Below are 16,716 nucleotides of genomic sequence, written 5' to 3' on the forward strand. Positions count from 1 at the left end.
AGAAGTTAATTAGCAGGACAACAGAAAGCAGCAAGTTGCAGGAAGGCTGTGAAGATTTGCCAAAGCACCGGCCAGGGCAGCCCAGAAGAACAGGAGCTGTGAGGAGGGATCGGGGTCCTGCGCTCAGAGGCAGCACCTCGGCGAGAGGGGGCCTGGGGCACAGCATGGAGCCCTTTCCATGAAGAAATTCTTCCTGAAATTCTTCCTGAAATCCTCTTCCCAAGCACAAAGGGGGACAAATTACATGCAAAATTGAAATGTAGCTACACTGGCCCGTTACCTTCCCAGAGCAACTCTGATATTTATTAACACATCCTGATTAGATGACCTTTAACAGGATCATGCAAAGAAGGTCATTTTAATGATTTTGTCTACAATTTAAATAATTATGCATTCTACTAATAGCTCCAGCTATAATTAGGTTTGCCAACTGGAATACATTACACAGGCTGACTCTGGGTCCTGGAGACCTTGCTGTGGGTCAGACAGACACTGGCTGTGGGTCAGTCAGACACTCGCTGTGGGTCACACACTCCAGCCCAGTGGTCACACCAGCTTCGCCTCCTGCCAACAGGAGAGCCAGGAGTGCCAGAGCTGGGAATGAGGAACAGCAGAACTGGACAGGAAGGGGGGTTTGGGCTGCCAGCCCCTACAGAGTACCTCACCAGTTCTCCCTTCAGGAATGCTGGGACAGATCTCAGGCAGACAGGACATCAGTGTGGAACCAAAGTTCTGCCATGCCTGCAGACCAGGGTAGCACAAACATAGCTCCGTGTCTGCAGCACCAGCGGTTCCAGCTACAGCTTCATTCCCTGCTGCAAGAAGCAATTAATCTTTCATTTTTTCCTGCTTGGAGACACTATCATGTGTAATTGTCCTCTCTCCCAGATGGAAGGCTCCTGTGCGGAAGGCTTGGCAAGGTTAAACACACAGCCACACTCTCACTCTCCTCAAGGAGGTTCAAACACCACCAGATCAAACAGAAACACGCCCAAGTGGGAGCACTCAACAGTGACAGAGACTCTGACCTTTCACTGGTCTCCAAGGATTCTGCTCTGCTCCCCAAGCGTGCAACACCAGCTCCCCCCGGGTTGTCTCTGCATGCACCAACCTCCATCCCCTACAGCACTTCAGCACACCCTGAACTTCCAGCTGAAGAGTTTTAGTTCAGTAATCAGAATTACCCAGTTGTTAAAATGTAAACATTGATAGACCATAAGCACTGTACAGATGCAAACTGATTTTCTCCTCAATTCTCCAGCGTTATGAAGACACAGAGATCAAGGAGCTAAGTTAGAAGATATTTTTATTTTAACAGATTTTTTTCCCTGGGCTCCAGGTCTAGGCCACAGGAAAAAGCAGCTCTGGGATCCCAGCTGGCATCAAAGCCCCAGCCCAGGCTGCAGCATCCCTGCACTGCTGAGCTCCCTGCACAGCTCCCTTCCCTCTCCAGCTCAGCAGAACCACTGGCCCATTGTAAGGATGAACCCACTGTGAGGTTTGACACATGCAATAAATTAAACTCCTTCTTTCTGCAGGATTCACTGGAGATTCGTATTTGTGGAAGAGTTCCCAGCTTGCTGCTCCAACTGCAAAAACACATCCCTGTAACCAGCACAGGCTGAAGCCACCAGGTCTGCCACCAGTGCAGGTGGCTCTGGATTCACACCATGGTTATCAGCAACCATGGAGCAGAGGGAAACTCCAGCTTTCCATCATTCAAAGCAAAGCCCCTGTCCCTGGCTCATTCCTGAAGCCAATAAGGCATTACTGTATGTTGAAGGAGCTCTTCCTCTCCTGATTCAAAGCTCCTTAAGGATTATATGATTATATAATTATAAATATGATATATTATAGATATAATTATGCTGCTGTAAGAGCAAGACTGACAGTGCAGGAGGAGGGAAGCTTGTCCTGCCTGCATCCCCCAGCGACACCCCCATGTCAGAGGGGTAGGGGAGAGACCAGAGGGGCTCTGGTGCCCCTTGCTAAAGAGAAAAAAAAAAGAAAAAAAATAAAGAAAAAAAAAGTGCTATAAAAGGGCCATTTTCTCCCTGCTTTAGTCCCAAGAATTACATTCCCTCTTCATTTCCAGAAGTTATGTATTAAAAGATTAATTCACAGTGCTGGGCAGCTGTTACCTGTCTGCTGCCTGTGCCATGCTGCTGATGCTCCCTCAGGGATAACAGTGAGTGACAGGGAATGTGACCAAGGGCCTTTACACCAGCCCTGGTATCGAGTGGGGTCTGTTAAATTTGTGACAATTTTATTTAGACCCTTTCCTTCCCAGGCAGAGGCTGCCCACAGTCACCCAGAGCTGCCGCAGAGACCAGCTGGGACCTGGCTGCCCGAGGGCCCCTCGCTGTCCTCGTGTGCCACAGCTCGGGCAGGTCTGGTGGGAGGGAAGGCAGAACGTCCTGTGTCCCCTCAGCCAAAGCTCTGCGGGGACAGGTGGAGCATCCCCCGGCACCTGCAGCCCCCGCTGCCCTCCAGGAGCTGCGCGGGGCTGTGGCAGTGCCAGCACGGGCAGGCAGCTGCATCCCGGCCCTGCCCGCTGCCAAGCCTCATCTGCCTCGAGCAAGGTGAAGGGATTTCAGCATTTCTGCCTCCCCGGACACCCACCCGGCCGCTCCCAGGGCCACCCCCAGCCGTGGGCCGGTGTCCCCTCGCCGGCACCCGCTCAGCTGGGGCGGGAGCTGGGGCTCTGCTCAGCCCCCAGCTCCTTCCCCCTCGCACTGCACCTAAAGCCTTACAAGCGAGGTTCCATCTCGGCACGCACCAGGAGCCTATCAAAGCCTATCAAAGCAGGTAGATCCGCTGGGTGACATTCACCTCCCACAGCCCGAAGCGGGTCACAGCGCGTGCGACGCGCCGGGGCCCCGCTGCCTCCGTCTGCGCGTGTTTGAGATGACAGAGAACAAAGTGTGAGTGTCAGAGCTGCAGTCACACGGCCGGAGGGAACCTCGCAGTGCCACATCATGTCACAGCAAAGGGCTGTAAAACCCCCGGCACCGCCGGCTTTCCACGGAGGGAGCGCGGCACACGCGGGGACAGAGCTCTGCCACATCCCACAGAGGGACACGGACACCTGCACTGCCTGGGTGGCCAGGCTCGACCCTCAGGGAACGGATCACCCCCCCACCACCATTCCCTCATCTTTTCGTGCCTTCTCAGCTCTCCTTGCCCCCTTTCAGCGGCGGCGGCAGCAGGGAGTGAAACTGCCCGGAAGAAGGGCAGAGACAGGAAGCTGAGGAGTTCAAAGCCATCAATCACACCCCTCTCCTGCAGCTCCATCCCCTCCAGTGACCCGCTCCGGGCCAGGGCACTGGGACAGGTGCTGTGCACACACACACAGACACCACTGCTCCCCTGCACAGGTCCCGGTAGTGCCACGGGCACCGGAGATGGAAGAGGGATGCTCCCAGTATCCCAGGCAAGCCTCTCTCCAGGCAGGCAGCAGCTCCTGCCCACGCCTCCCCTGGCAGTCCCTGCTTGTCCCTGGCACAGGAAGCCCTCAGGGGCTTCTGTCCTGTGGGTGACAGCAGTGCCACCCTGCCACCTCCTCCTGGGTTTGCTGCACCGGGTGGAGGAAGAGCCGTCGGTGCCGAAGCCGCTCTGTGGAGGCTGCACAGACACCACGGTTCAGGAGGGGGGGACAGCCACCACCCGAGCCCAGAAAAAAACCTCGCCAACTGCTGATGCCCCCTGAGAGCCTCATCCCCCCAAGCACCCTCTCTCCCCGTCACAGGGCACAGCCCCGTTTTGGGAGGGCGACCGACAATGTGTGTTTAGCCTCCACCTTCCGCAGCCTGTTACGCCGCCTGCTCCCACCACTTCTATTTTTAAGGGTGAGAGTTGTGGTGCTCTGTCGTTTCCCCAGTTTGAGCTCCTCTCTCCCAGCAGTTCCCCAAATTAGCCAGTTTCCACGGTAAAACACAGAACCTGCCAGACGGACCTGAATGGCGCTGGCAGAGCTGGGCTGAGGAGCCCAGCTCTGCTGCCCCCAAGCCAGGGGATCCACCAGGAAAGAAAATCCTCGGGGAAATAAGAATGGGGACTTAGCCAGCAAACGTTTGGGTGGTCTTCTGGCACAAGGGATAGAAGGACATTGGGGCAAAGCTGCAGGCTCAGCCCCAAAGGGAAACCTCTGCCTCCCCACATGTTCCCTCTGCTCTGCTGAGCACAAGTTATTGGGTGGTTTGAGTGTTTTAAAGTATCACAGAAATGTATGAGAGTCCCCAGAACTATGGAATCCCCATCCCTGAAGGGATTTAAAAGCCATGTGGGTGTGGCACGTGGGGATGTGGGGTAGCAGTGACTTTGGAAGTGCTAGGGAATGGTGATCTTAGACTCGATCTTAGTGGCCTTTCCTACCTAAACCATCCCATAAATTAGAGATGCCTGTGAAACAACATCCCAGGAGTGCCCACAACAAAGGAAGCTGGAGGAGCATCTTCTCCAAGTGCTGTGAAACCCAGTGAGCCCCCAGCCCTGCTGTGCCCAGGGCTGTACTTACATCCGAGGCAGGGCCCTTGTCGGCACCAGGGCAGGAGAAGGTGACGAACTCATGGCACCGCTTGTGCACCACAAAGCAGCAAACTGCAAAGAGAACACAGGGACAGGGTCAGGGGCATGGCACAGGATTGGCACCACGAGAGCCAAGAATTAACAAAACAAACCACGGTTATGTTGGATTTCCAAGCAGTCCCAGGAGGTTTTTTAAGCAAACCTGTGGCAGTTTTTTAAACCTTATGGAACATCCCCAACCAGACCAGGCATTTTGGTAAAACGCAGCAGAACAAAGTGTTGAGTGAACGTCAGAGGAGGGCTGGGAACACTTCTGTTCCTCTGAGCTCATTGTCACTCGTGGCACACGCTCTGAGGTCACCGCCGGGAATAAAAAGAGGGAGAATCTGGCGTTCGCGGGTATCTGAGCTGAAAAGTGCATGTGGCCAAAAATGGAAGATTGTACTGAAGGGAACAGGTGGGCAATTTTCCTCCCACAGCTCTGCTTTTCTTCAGCATCTCCCCAGCCTCCGTTTGCCAGACCAGAAGACACGCACGTCTTCCTCCCCTCACACACGTCAATGACAGCATTGCCCTTCTGGGAACGGCACAGGGAAATCAATCCCGACATGCCACTGCCCAGACTTCCAGGCAGAAGTATCCAGAGCTAAACCCCCATCCCCTAAACCACCAAACCCTTTCAGCACATGCCAGTCTGAAGTTGCCAGCACTATTTCTGCAGTTTGTGCAGACAAAGCACTGCATTTCAAGGCTGATTTTTTCCCCAAATGCCAAATAAGCACCTCACCTTCAGTGACAGATCTTAAAGAATCATTTGTCCCTGTTGATAACTTCAATTGATGGGCCAGATGCTCCTCCAAGGGTCTCAGCCCCTCTGACCCTGCAGCTGGAGGTGGCAGCACTGCTGGGGCTCCCCAGGTCTGGGGAACAGCGGCACCACCTCGCAGCCCATGTCACCTCTGTCACCTCCTGGGTGCCAGGTCTGGCCTGGGTCCACCCATGCTCTGCATCCACACCACTCCCCAGGGATGCTCAGCTCCGAGCATCCACCCCATGCCCCGTCCCACAGGATGACACCTCAGCTCCAAGGGGCCCAAAGGGAGCCTAGGCAGGAATGGAGCATAGGGAACAAGGTCTGATTCTGAGGGAAGCCTGGGCACCACACTCTGCTCTGCCTCAGGGCTCTCCCATCTACCACATCCTTTTCCCAAGAGCTGTAGCTACGCTGAATGAAAGCCTGTGAAAGATGAGGAGCAGGGACTGAGGTTTGGAGACAGAGCACAGGAACCAAACTGAGCTGTGCAAGAATGGAGCAGGTTCCAGTTGCAGCAATATGGGACTTCTCCTAAGGAACAAGGAAAAGGCAAGTGGCACTGGTCATGAACCTCACAATCCCCTCTTTGTGCCCTGCTACATCCAGCTATAAATTTGTTTTCCTTTTCACATTTTCCATTGTGAAAAAAAAAAACAAACCCAGAAGGTTTTAGAGACAGAACAGCTGCCAAGAACTCTCTCCTTGCAGGACCTCTCACTTGCTTTTCTGAGTCAAACAAACAAACATTTTCTTGAAAGCATTGCTCACCATTTCTGTCATTTGTATATGGAGACAGAAGCATCTGGGAAGCAGGAAAGAAGAAATTAGAACTCTATTAGCAGGGATTTCTCCTGAAGTGTGTGTACAAACTCAGCAAGCTCCATGACACCCCGAGCACAGGTGCCGGCAGAGGATGGGCGCTGCTGCCAGAGGCTGGGCTGTGGAGGGAGCTTCCCAATGGAGCTGGGATCGTTCCAGCTCCACAGAGGAAACCAGAGTCCCACAGAGCTGAACTTATCATGGAATGGTTTGGGTTGGAAGGGACCTTAAAGGCCATCCCTGGAAGTGTCCAAGGCCAAATTGGGCAGGGCTTGGAACAACCTGGGATAGTGGAAGGTGTCCCTGCCCATGGCAGAGGTGGGACTGGATGAGCTTTAAGGTCCCTTCCTACTCAAATCATTCCAGGATTCTGTGATTCTAATCTATGGTAAGGATAATCCATTGGAAGATGGGCCAGCAGAACACTCCCCTACACATCCAAGGCAAACCTGAGCTCTCTGCCCATGGCAGTGGTGGGGGCTTTGCATCCACTACTTCAAAGGAAGCTCCACGAGCCTCAGAAGGATCCACTGGAACACTTCCCACATGCTTAGGTGAGTGCTCCATCCACGCAAAAGGAAAACAGGGCCAACAGAATGAATCAGGAGCAGGATCTCATGTCAGCAATCCTGTCTCAGCTCCTAAACGTGACCTGCCCAATGGATATGAGGAGGTTGCATAGATCTTTCCACTGCCGTGCCCTCCTGCTGTCATCACACTTCAGCAGTTTAAGCCCATGTCTTTGTCAGTTTAGAAACCCCAGCACGAGCAGCAGCTTTCCCAGGTTGCTAATTAGACAGTTAATTTGTAAATCTTATTATTTGGATAATAAAGTTATCAAATCCCACTGGTGAGCTACAAACATCCCAAGTCATTTGTACACAACAAGAATGAAAGATTAACCTTTCCCATTCCTTACTGCATAATGCAGGAGTGTTTCCTGGCCCTAAACTCTCCTTCAGAGCCAGCTCCATTACAGGGGGCTTGGGAGACATCCCTGTCCTGGGAGAAGCAAAGGATACAAACCCTATGGAAGGCAAGAGGCAAAGCCCCAAGCTCAGCAACTCTCCACAGCCTTAAGAGATTTGCTGGAAGGCACATTTTTTACAGCAGCCCCAGCACAACGTCTCAGGTCTGAAAAGATTTGCACTAAAACATCAGGGCAAGGTCACACACCTCTATTCCCTGGGATCCTGACACAGTCCTGGGAAGAAAGAGCTCCTGGAAGGTTGGGTTTGAGAGCTAAGAAACCACACCAGCAACAGGGCATTCTCAAACCCTAGGAAACAGTCTTATTGTGGAGGATGAAAAGAGAGAAAATGCTAGAAAATGCTAACACAGTATTGCTTAAATATATACATATACACACACACACAGAAAGGCGTTTTGGCTTAAACCACTGCTCAAAAACCCTCCAGAAAAACCATAAAGCAGTTTCCCTGCTGATTGCCTACTGATTCCAGAAGCTGCCAATCAGAAAAACCACAAAATGTGTTCCAGGCGTTTGAAGGTTGCAGAGCACACGTCTGGCTGCAGCTCCAGCATGGGAAGGGTTGTCCTGGGGAAGGGACCCGTGGGGCAGCTCAGCAGAGCATCCCCAGCTCCAGCTGCCGAAGGTTCAGGGTGTTCCCCGGGAGGCAGCAGGACAGGCTGCAGAATTCCAGCTTTAAGCAGCAGCATGGAGCCGGGAGCAGTTGGCTGCCTGCATGGTTTGGAACGAAGCTGCAAATTCCTGCAGCAGCAGAAGCTGCGGCGAGTCCTCGGCAGCGGCTCCGACAGCTGCTGATCCCGGGAGCAGCATTCCCAGCCCAGCCCTGCACATGCTCCTTGCTCCTGCAGGATATTCCCTCCTCTCCTGTTTACACCATGTGAACAAGCTCAGAAGCGTTTCCCTGCCATCCCTCACCTCACACGCTCCCTCTCCCCTCACACGCTCGGGCACTTTGCCCAAAGATACGACTATGTCCAAAGATTTGCTCTCCGAATACAAAATCCTTCCCAGGCCAGAGTTTCTGCCCAGGAAAAGCCCTTTATCAAAGCTTTAAGCTCCTTACACTGGCACCAGGCTACCCTGGGAGCCAGCCCAACACAAGCACAAGTATTCCCAGGAATATGAAATCTCAGGAAAGGCTCGGGTCAGTGTTTTATTGGCAAACTCCTGAGACTGCTGAGCCCATCCTGCAGAGTCAAGGGAGAGCACAAACCTGTGGCATCCCTGGCACATGGAGGAGTGAGGCTGGCTCAGGGTGACAAATGCTCTCGTGCCCCTGCTCACTCCCAGCCTGGCACATGGGATCGGATTAGCCCCATCTCCCATACAGAACATCCTTAGCTGCAGGAAGGTATCCAGCCCTCTCCAGAGCCCAGCACCGTGACAAATGGCTTCCTGCAGGAATGAACCCTGCCTGGCAGTCCACGGAGCAGCCCTGCCTTCCACTTGAGCTCCATTTGTTGCTCTAATTTCATTGCATGAACTCCTTGTCCCAATGTTCTGAAGAAGAGAATAATCAATTTTTCCGAGTCCTTCATGAAATGAATAATTCAGGGCTGTCACCTCTTATGCCTCCTGAGTCCACCCCTTCCCAGAACACACATTCCCACTGAAGAGAAGCCTTTGTTCCCCTGTCAGGCCAGGGGGAGGTCTGGAAACACCAGGAACAGTCTTGGATACAGCATGTCAAGCAAGGGAGACAGATGGAGAGTTAACAGAGACAGAAGAAGGTTCAAGCAAGATTCATCTAAAAATCAAAGCCAGGGAGGAGTTCAACCATCCCCAGGGAGCTGACGGAGCTGAGCTTTGGCAGATGGCTCCAGTATCAGGGAAGCTCAAAGATTATTTCAAGCGTGTGTAGCTGCTCCCTTCCAACCTGTGGATATTCTCATTTGGATAACGTCTCCACTTCCCAACGAACAAAAGCTTTAGGAAACAGCTTGGAATTCAGATTAGCAAAACTGAAGAAAACAGAGTAACACCAAAAAAAAGACTTTTAAAAGGAGCTTTGTGCTGCTCCACCTACGCTGGGCAAACCCCTGGGGTCAGAGGCACCAGCCTGGCCCCGGTGAGGGACCAAAACACGCCCCAGCTAGGGCTGCCCACGACTTTCCATTCCATGGTAAAAAATCAGACTCATGACATCAAACAGAGGCAGTGAAGCATGGTAATCATAAAATAAGGGGAAAGAAGGGCTCCAGGAGGGGAAGTCCTGAATTTCTGACAGCGCTTTACAGCTTTTAATCACTTAGAGCACATAGAGAGAGAAGCTGAGCTAAAATTTGTGCTCTTTGGATTTAATCCCCAGCTTTGGTTAAAAGCTTTCTGGGGTTCTTACAGCACAACAATCTTCAGCTCCTCAGACTTCAGCGTTTTTCCCACTGTCAGCTCCAGAGAGACACACTAAAAACAACCATGATCCACAGGGATTTTTGGACAGCACCGGGAACAGGGACTGGGATGGGGACATCGAGGGGCTACCACAGGTCCAGGCTCATGTGCTGGGTGTTCGTGTGCTCCTTGGCTGCAGGACAAAGGGAGGGACACCAAGGGCCCTGCCCTCCCTGGGTCTGTGTCTGCTCCACCACAGCACAGCAACCCCAAGGAACAAGGAGAAACTTCTGTGCCCTGGAAGACACTGGGATTTTGCTGATTTTCCCCACTGGGCACATGGCCCCAGTACAGCGGCATCCCAGCATCGGGATGAGCAGGGAGGTTAAGGGAGAGAACAAGGGGAACCAGGAGAGGAGGAGAGGCCACTGACTTCAGGGGAAGGATGAAGAGGGGTGCAGGGGTAAGGAGGGTGAAAAGGCATTGCAGCCTGGTTTGGGTGTTTTACAGAAAAGAAAAGAAGAGACATTTTCCTTAAGGAAAGGGGGGGAAATGGAGGCTCCTCTTCTGTGAGGTCTCCCCAGCTTGTTTCTCTAGAAGGCTCTGATTACCTGAACAGCTACAGATATTTCAATCCCAGGGAGTGATTCTTCCCCAGCCCAGTTAATCCTGCACCAGTGGGACACAGAAACCTCCGTCACAGCCCCAAGGGGGCCTAGCCTGGCAAACCAGTGCCGAGAGAGGTGTCATCGAGTTCCAGGAAGATAAAACTGCATTTCCTGGGGTTTCTGAAGCAAAAGCAGCAGGATGTATCTTTTTTAAGTTACACAATCTTCCAGCCATCACAAAAGCAATTGGCACTGTCTCTTCTGCTCTCCGGGAGATTCTGGCAGCGGTGCCTGGAGCAGGGACCACACAAGACCCTACACAACAGGCCCAGCACTCCTCATCCCAGGCTGGCTTCTGGAGACTGATGGAGCATGGACACAAACACGTGGGGGATCAGGGCCTCCCCAAGTCCCTAGGCCAATGCCATATCCCATTTTGAAGGGAGACAAAGATGTTCCAGCTCCTCCTGGCCCCCCAAGGCCTTTCCAGTGAGGAGCTCAGTGACAGGAATTAGATGCCTGAAGAGCAGGAATCCTGTTCTGTGCAAATCCCTGTTAGGAAAAGGGCAGACTGAAATATCCTCATTTATTTAGGCTCCTCATCTGCCCAAAAACCCAGGCCCAGGCTTTTTGCTCACATGTCCCATTGACTATACAAGGAAAACTCCCAGTTGTCCAGGAAAACTGATCCCTCACTCTTCTGCCCATTTGCTCTTTGGGAGGGGAAGAGGGGCGACTTCAACTCTTGAGCAAGAGCCCCAGGATGCTGCAGAAGGGCCCTGTCTCCCCAGCCTGCACCCGCTGCCCCGCGCCCCCACATGGGGCTGGAGCTATTTCCAGAGACACAAAGACATTAATTTTACATTAGAGAGCCTGTCCCGGCTGCAAGAAAATCAGCTCAGAATTTAAATACTTCATCAGCATTTCTGCCATCCTGAGCTGTAACAGAGATTCACTTTCAGGCTGAATAATTCAGCCCCGTGTGGCCCTGGCCAGCGCGGGGACCGAGCGGCCGCCGCCGCTGGGCCAGGGGGAACCAGCTCAGGGGCCAACAGGGCTGTGCCCTGACCCCCAGTGGGGACATCCCCAGGCCCTCAGGAGGGGCAGGATGTGCTGGCAGAGTGGCAGCTCAAAGCACACTCAGTTGTCCCCATATCCCCCTGCAGGCTCTGACCCCAGCACAGCCCCCAGACGGTCCCAGCAGCATCCCCAGCTCCCCCAGGGAATCACTTGAGCAGCTGATTTCTCCTCATGCTGCAGTGCCAGCCCCTGAAAGGCACTTGGGGTTCAGAGCCCCCAGCACAGCCCTGGGGAGCAGCAGGCTGTGTCTCCATGCAGCGTGAGCAGTACTCATGAGCTCCTATTTCCCTGTGAGTTTGGGGGGCTTGGGAAAATGCAAAGAATACAAAGCAAATGGAGCTTTGCAGAAGGGGAAACAGGAGCCTTGGTGTTCCCTGTGTGTCTGGAAGGTGGAGAGACCCCAGAGATGGAGGGTCAGACACCTGCCCCTGGCTCCTGCAGTTCCAACCCAGCTTCCAGGGAATGCCACCATCCAACGCCAAGCTGCAGCAGCATTCTGCTATCAGAGCTGGGTACAACTGGCACCTGCAGCCTCCTGGGTAAGACCTTGTCAACAAAACTCCTGTGAATCCAGTACCCACAGTGTCCAACAGAAGAACCAGCCCCAGCAGCTGGGGAGGAGGGGGAGGGAGGCTGCTCTCTGCCTGTGCTTCTGAAAGGGACATCTTTAACATTCCTCTTTTTTCATTGAAAGGGGTTGAGTATTTTGAGCCCAGCCACGTGCTTTTAGAAGGACTTCATGAACAAAACACCCCAAACCGCCTGCAGTTTTCCATGAAATACCATAATGAATTGACAACATCCCCTGCATGACAATGAATGTGCTGGAGCCAGGCGGGATGAGGAGCATCAATCATCCCCGGCAGTGGAAGAGGAGTGGGTGGGGACGGGGACGATGAGAGCAGCAGCGCTTGGATCAGGGAGAGATCTTCATTCTCCCACCGCATGTGCCAGAGCCACACCTAGAGCCACGTCCAGGCTCTAGGACAGGGCTGCCTGGGCAGAGGGGCTGCTCCAGGAAGCAGCACAAGTGATGCAGCTGGCCCAGATTTTGTGGCTCTTGCTGGCACAGGAACCTGTGCCACATTCGGATGTGGCAGAGGGTGACTCTCTCCACCCAGGACATGGCAGAAGTCCAGCTCCTGCTGCTTGGGAGCAGCGGGCAGAGCATCCCAACATCCAAAGACACCCTGGGGGAACAGCTCTTCCCTGCCCTGTGCCTGTCTCTGGACCATGCAGCTGCACGGCCGAGTCCCACCACAAAACAAGCTATGGAGAAACCAACAGCAGCTCCTGGAGAACTCTCAGAGGGACTCTTTGCAGCTTGGGGGTGGTCGCAGGGCATGCAGACACCACATTGCCCCACTCGCCCACTCCCCAAATCCTGCCGCCCCAGGACACAGCAGGGAAGCTCAAAGCCAGGGGAAGGAAGCGGGCACTGTTCCCCTGCAGGCACCTTTGTCCCTGCACAGACCCACGCACAGGGCAGGGAAGCTCCAGCCGAGTGCTCCCACACTCCCGCCCTGACAGGAGTCCTGCAGCAACAGGAGGGGAAGGTGCTTCCCCCAGTCCTTAATTACAGCCAGGTCACACACTGCAGCAACAATAACAGGTAATTTTTGAAGTTGGAATTTGGTTCTTTCCGTGTTAACAATCCCCTCTAACTTGTTTCTTAAAAGCCTGGATTGTGAGCCCCGGACTCCTGTGTGAGAGAAGGTTGGCACAGTGAGAAGGACATGCTGGGCTGCAGGGGACAGCCCCACACATGGGGCTACCATGGTCAAGGCAAGCAGGGACACTGATGATTTGGGGATCACAGGCATTGGAGAAGGAACAGCCAGGTGCTGGCCAAGGTCAGGCAGAGGAGAAGCTTCTGAGATGCAGAATTGATGGACAGCCTTGGTGTGTACCTTAGACAGATGGGGACAGACACTGAGGACACTCTGCAGCCCCCTCTGACCCAGTGCCTTTGCAAGGGGCTGGGGCCTGTGTCCCTGGGGACATCCCTGAGGACATCCCTGGTGGCTGCAGCCAGCTCCAGTCACAAACACCCACACACCAGCTTGAGGACCAGCCCCAGCCCCCCAACGACACCCTCAGCATCTCCACCAGCGAGAGATGAAAAATAAGTACTCTGTGATTAATCAAAGCCCCGAGGGAGCAGATTAAACAGTCTTGGCAATTAGTTCTGGATTTCTTACGAAGGCACTGGAAGACAGTGGAAAGCTGCTGCAGTCCCTGAGGATGAGCACCGAGTCCTCCTAAAACCCTGCACCAGTTACGCAACTCGCCACGCGCTGTGGCGATGTGTTAAATTACAGATGGTCTCAATTAAAAGTGCAGAGATGGAAAGGAGGCTCGGAAAAAAAAAACCTCCACACAAGAAGAAAGAGAAGATCATTAAAAACTTGGCAGCCTACTTTGACTCTGGTGACCTGGTAATTTAATATTGTAATTGAAACTCCAGGTCAGACTCTTGAGAGAAGAGAGAAATATGGAAAGGTATCCTGGCAGGATCAGTACTGCCCAGATGAGAGGTCAGGCATTAGGAGAGGGCAGTCCCAGCACAGATAACCCACCACCAACCCAGCTTTGGCTCTTGCAGCTCCAAGCCCCAGAAGATGCCTGCTCGCCTGCTTTGAAGCCATTCCTTTTTGTCACAGCGTACTAATCCTCTTCAAGGCAGATAAAAACCCAGTCCGCAAAGTGCTAATAATGTAACTCAGTTAAAGCTGGATTTTGTAGCTTATCTCCAAGACAGAGAGGGGAACTTCACTCCCATTTTCTTCCTCGCATCCCCCCCTCTTCCCCCCTAATTTTTAATATTCTGAGCGCTGTCTTATTTCCAAAAGCAGAGACCAAGTGGCACTGCCCAGAGAACACTGACCGCACCTCCAAACAGGTGAGGAGGCTCAGGACCCATCAGGTTGGTGAAGAGTCTTTCAGCACCCAAAGGGTCCCAGTTCCAGCTCTGCCTGCAGTTGGTGCCCACCCAGTTCTCCCAGCACTGGTGCCACAAATGCCCCAGTGGTGGCCAGAGCCAGAGCGAACAACCAGAGGTGGCTCCAGCCTGGGGACAGGGACACCCCGCTAAGGTGAGGGGATTAGGGAGCCCTTCCAAAGGGTTCTTTCCCTTCCAGAGCCCTCACCTTCCCTCCAGAAGCCCGTGACCAGTGAGCCAAGAGCTGGAGTTCAACACCAGCCCCACAAATGTGAACAATTTAAACTCTTTGAACAAAACATGATCAAGAGCAGACCACGAACGCAGAGTGACTGTGCAGCAAGGGCTGGGAGCCATTTATACACTGCTAGAGAGCACAGGCTGTAATCCTGCTCCCCTCTGCATTTCTAAAAAAAACCAGAACACTGCATGGTCCCCCTTTGCTTTCCAGGAAGTACAGAAAACAAAAATAATCATGAACACAACAGAAACATTTTTTTTGTGTCCGATATGAAGAGTAATGACTTCCCCGCTGCTGCCTCAGGCTTATTTTGAGCTGGCAGCATCTTAGGAGGGTTTCTTCTCCATACACCAAGCGATGTTTGAAGGGTTTCTTGAACACCCAGGAATGTGAACAGCTCCATTTAACTACAAGTGAAAGCTTCAATTAGCCAGGGCCCTGGTAAGGTGAGGCTGCCTACAGAGGATTTATTCAAAGTTCCAATTGTGTTGTTGTGCACAGCCCTGGGTTTCCAATACCAACCACTGACCGTGTCCCCTCTGTGGCCACACCACCAGCACAGCACTTTTCTGGTGACCAGGAACAGGAACCCATGGCATGAACTTGAACCAGATGGTTTGAAAGATCCCTCCCAGTCCATAAAGTGCCCTGGCAGCACTTTAAATCCAGGCACAAACAGCTCCTGCCATAACACACCTCCTGTCCCCATCACCGAGCAAATGGAGCAGTCAGACAATCTCAAGACACTTTTCTGTCCACCTCTGGCCTCTCTCCCATTGCACACCAGGCTCTGTCCCAGCTGGGCAGTCACCAGGACACTGCTGGGCACCAGCAGCCACTGGAGGGCTGGAGCCCAGGACAGTGTGTCCTTCAGCACCTTCACTTCCACCTGGTCAACACACAGGAACCCCCCAACCAAGTGCCCAGAGCAGCTGTGGCTGCCCCTGGATCCCTGGAAGTGCCCAAGGGCAGGCTGGATAGGGCTTGGAGCAACCTGGGATAGTGGAAACGTCCCTGCCCATGGCCGGGGTAGCACTGGATGAGCTTTTGAAGTCCCCTTCCAACCCAAACCATTCTGGGATTCTGTGAACATATCCAGACAAACATTATCCAGCGTATTTCCTGTTCCTGCATGGTGGGAAGCCAGAAAACACCCAGGGAAGTTGGCTGCAGAAGCTGCTCCCCCTGCCTCCAGCACAGGAGAGCGGCCGACTGGACTGGTCTTGTTATCTCAACCCCTTCCTCCTGCTGCACGACACAGGCTCAGCACCACCCAGACACAGGACAGGGGTTCCCTGGGGTTTGGATTGTCCCAAGCCTCCCCATGAGAGCAGCGTGTCCCCAGACCTCTGCAGCTGAGAGGGTTCAGAGGGGCCGCAGGGGCTGGAGCCTGCACCGCCCAGCACCCCCCAACACAGCTCAGCACTCACTAGCACCTCCCAGCACAGCCCAGCACCCCCCAACACAGCCCAGCACCCCCCAGCACAGCCCAGCACCCCCCAACACAGCCCAGCACCCCCCAACACAGCTCAGCACCCCCCAACACAGCCCAGCACCCCCCAGCACAGCCCAGCACCTCCCAGCACAGCCCAGCACCCCCCAACACAGCCCAGCACCCCCCAGCACAGCCCAGCACCCCCCAACACAGCCCAGCACCCCCCAGCACCCCCCAGAACCCCCAACACAGCCAAGCACCGCCCAGCACAGCCAGCACCCCCCAGCACCTCCCAGCACAGCCAGCACCCCCCAGCACAGCCCAGCACTCCCCAACACCTCCCAGCACCCCCCAACACAGCCCAGGACCCCCCAACACCGCCCAGCACCCCCCAGCACAGCCCAGCACTCCCCAACACCTCCCAGCACCCCCCAACACAGCCCAAGACCCCCCAACACCGCCCAGCACCCCCCAACACCCCCTAGCACCCCCAGCACAGCCCAGCACCCCCCAGCACAGCCCAGCACCCCCCAGCTCCGCTCGCCCAGCCCCGGCAGCGTTATCACAGCAGCTCCATCTGCTCGGGCAGTGCTGACTCACAGTCCCCACGCTCCACCCCGGCCCCCCACGCTCTGCACCCTCCCACAGCACCCAGCCTGGGGGGCTGAGCACCCAGCAGCCACCCCGGGAGCCACAGACTCAGCCATGGGCATTAAGGCTGTTTTAAAATAGATGAAGAATAAAATCAAGCATTATTTGGTCCTCGCTGTCTCTGCTTTGAAGAGCTCCCTGCTACCACTGTGGGAGGATCAAACACCCCAGGCTGCCGCAGGCAGGGGAGGGATGTTTCCGTCACCAGTTCTCAACAAAGGACCCCCCCAAAAAGCCACCAGCAGCTCTCACACCCCAGCACAGAGTCTCCGAACAAA

General features: G+C 54.2%; 1 protein-coding gene across 2 annotated transcripts in view; it reads right to left on the minus strand.

Annotated features, from left to right (window-relative positions):
- Positions 1 to 16,716, minus strand: part of PRKCB (protein kinase C beta) — a 95,807-nt gene that overhangs the window by 49,611 nt on the left and 29,480 nt on the right. For both annotated transcript variants that reach the window (XM_069029697.1, XM_069029696.1), the window contains exon 3: positions 4,517 to 4,599. In XM_069029697.1, the coding sequence (XP_068885798.1) occupies positions 4,517 to 4,599 (83 nt within the window). The remainder of the gene's footprint in view (positions 1 to 4,516; positions 4,600 to 16,716) is intronic.

This window comes from Aphelocoma coerulescens, chromosome 14 (assembly GCF_041296385.1).
Source record: "Aphelocoma coerulescens isolate FSJ_1873_10779 chromosome 14, UR_Acoe_1.0, whole genome shotgun sequence".
Classification (NCBI taxonomy): domain Eukaryota; kingdom Metazoa; phylum Chordata; class Aves; order Passeriformes; family Corvidae; genus Aphelocoma; species Aphelocoma coerulescens.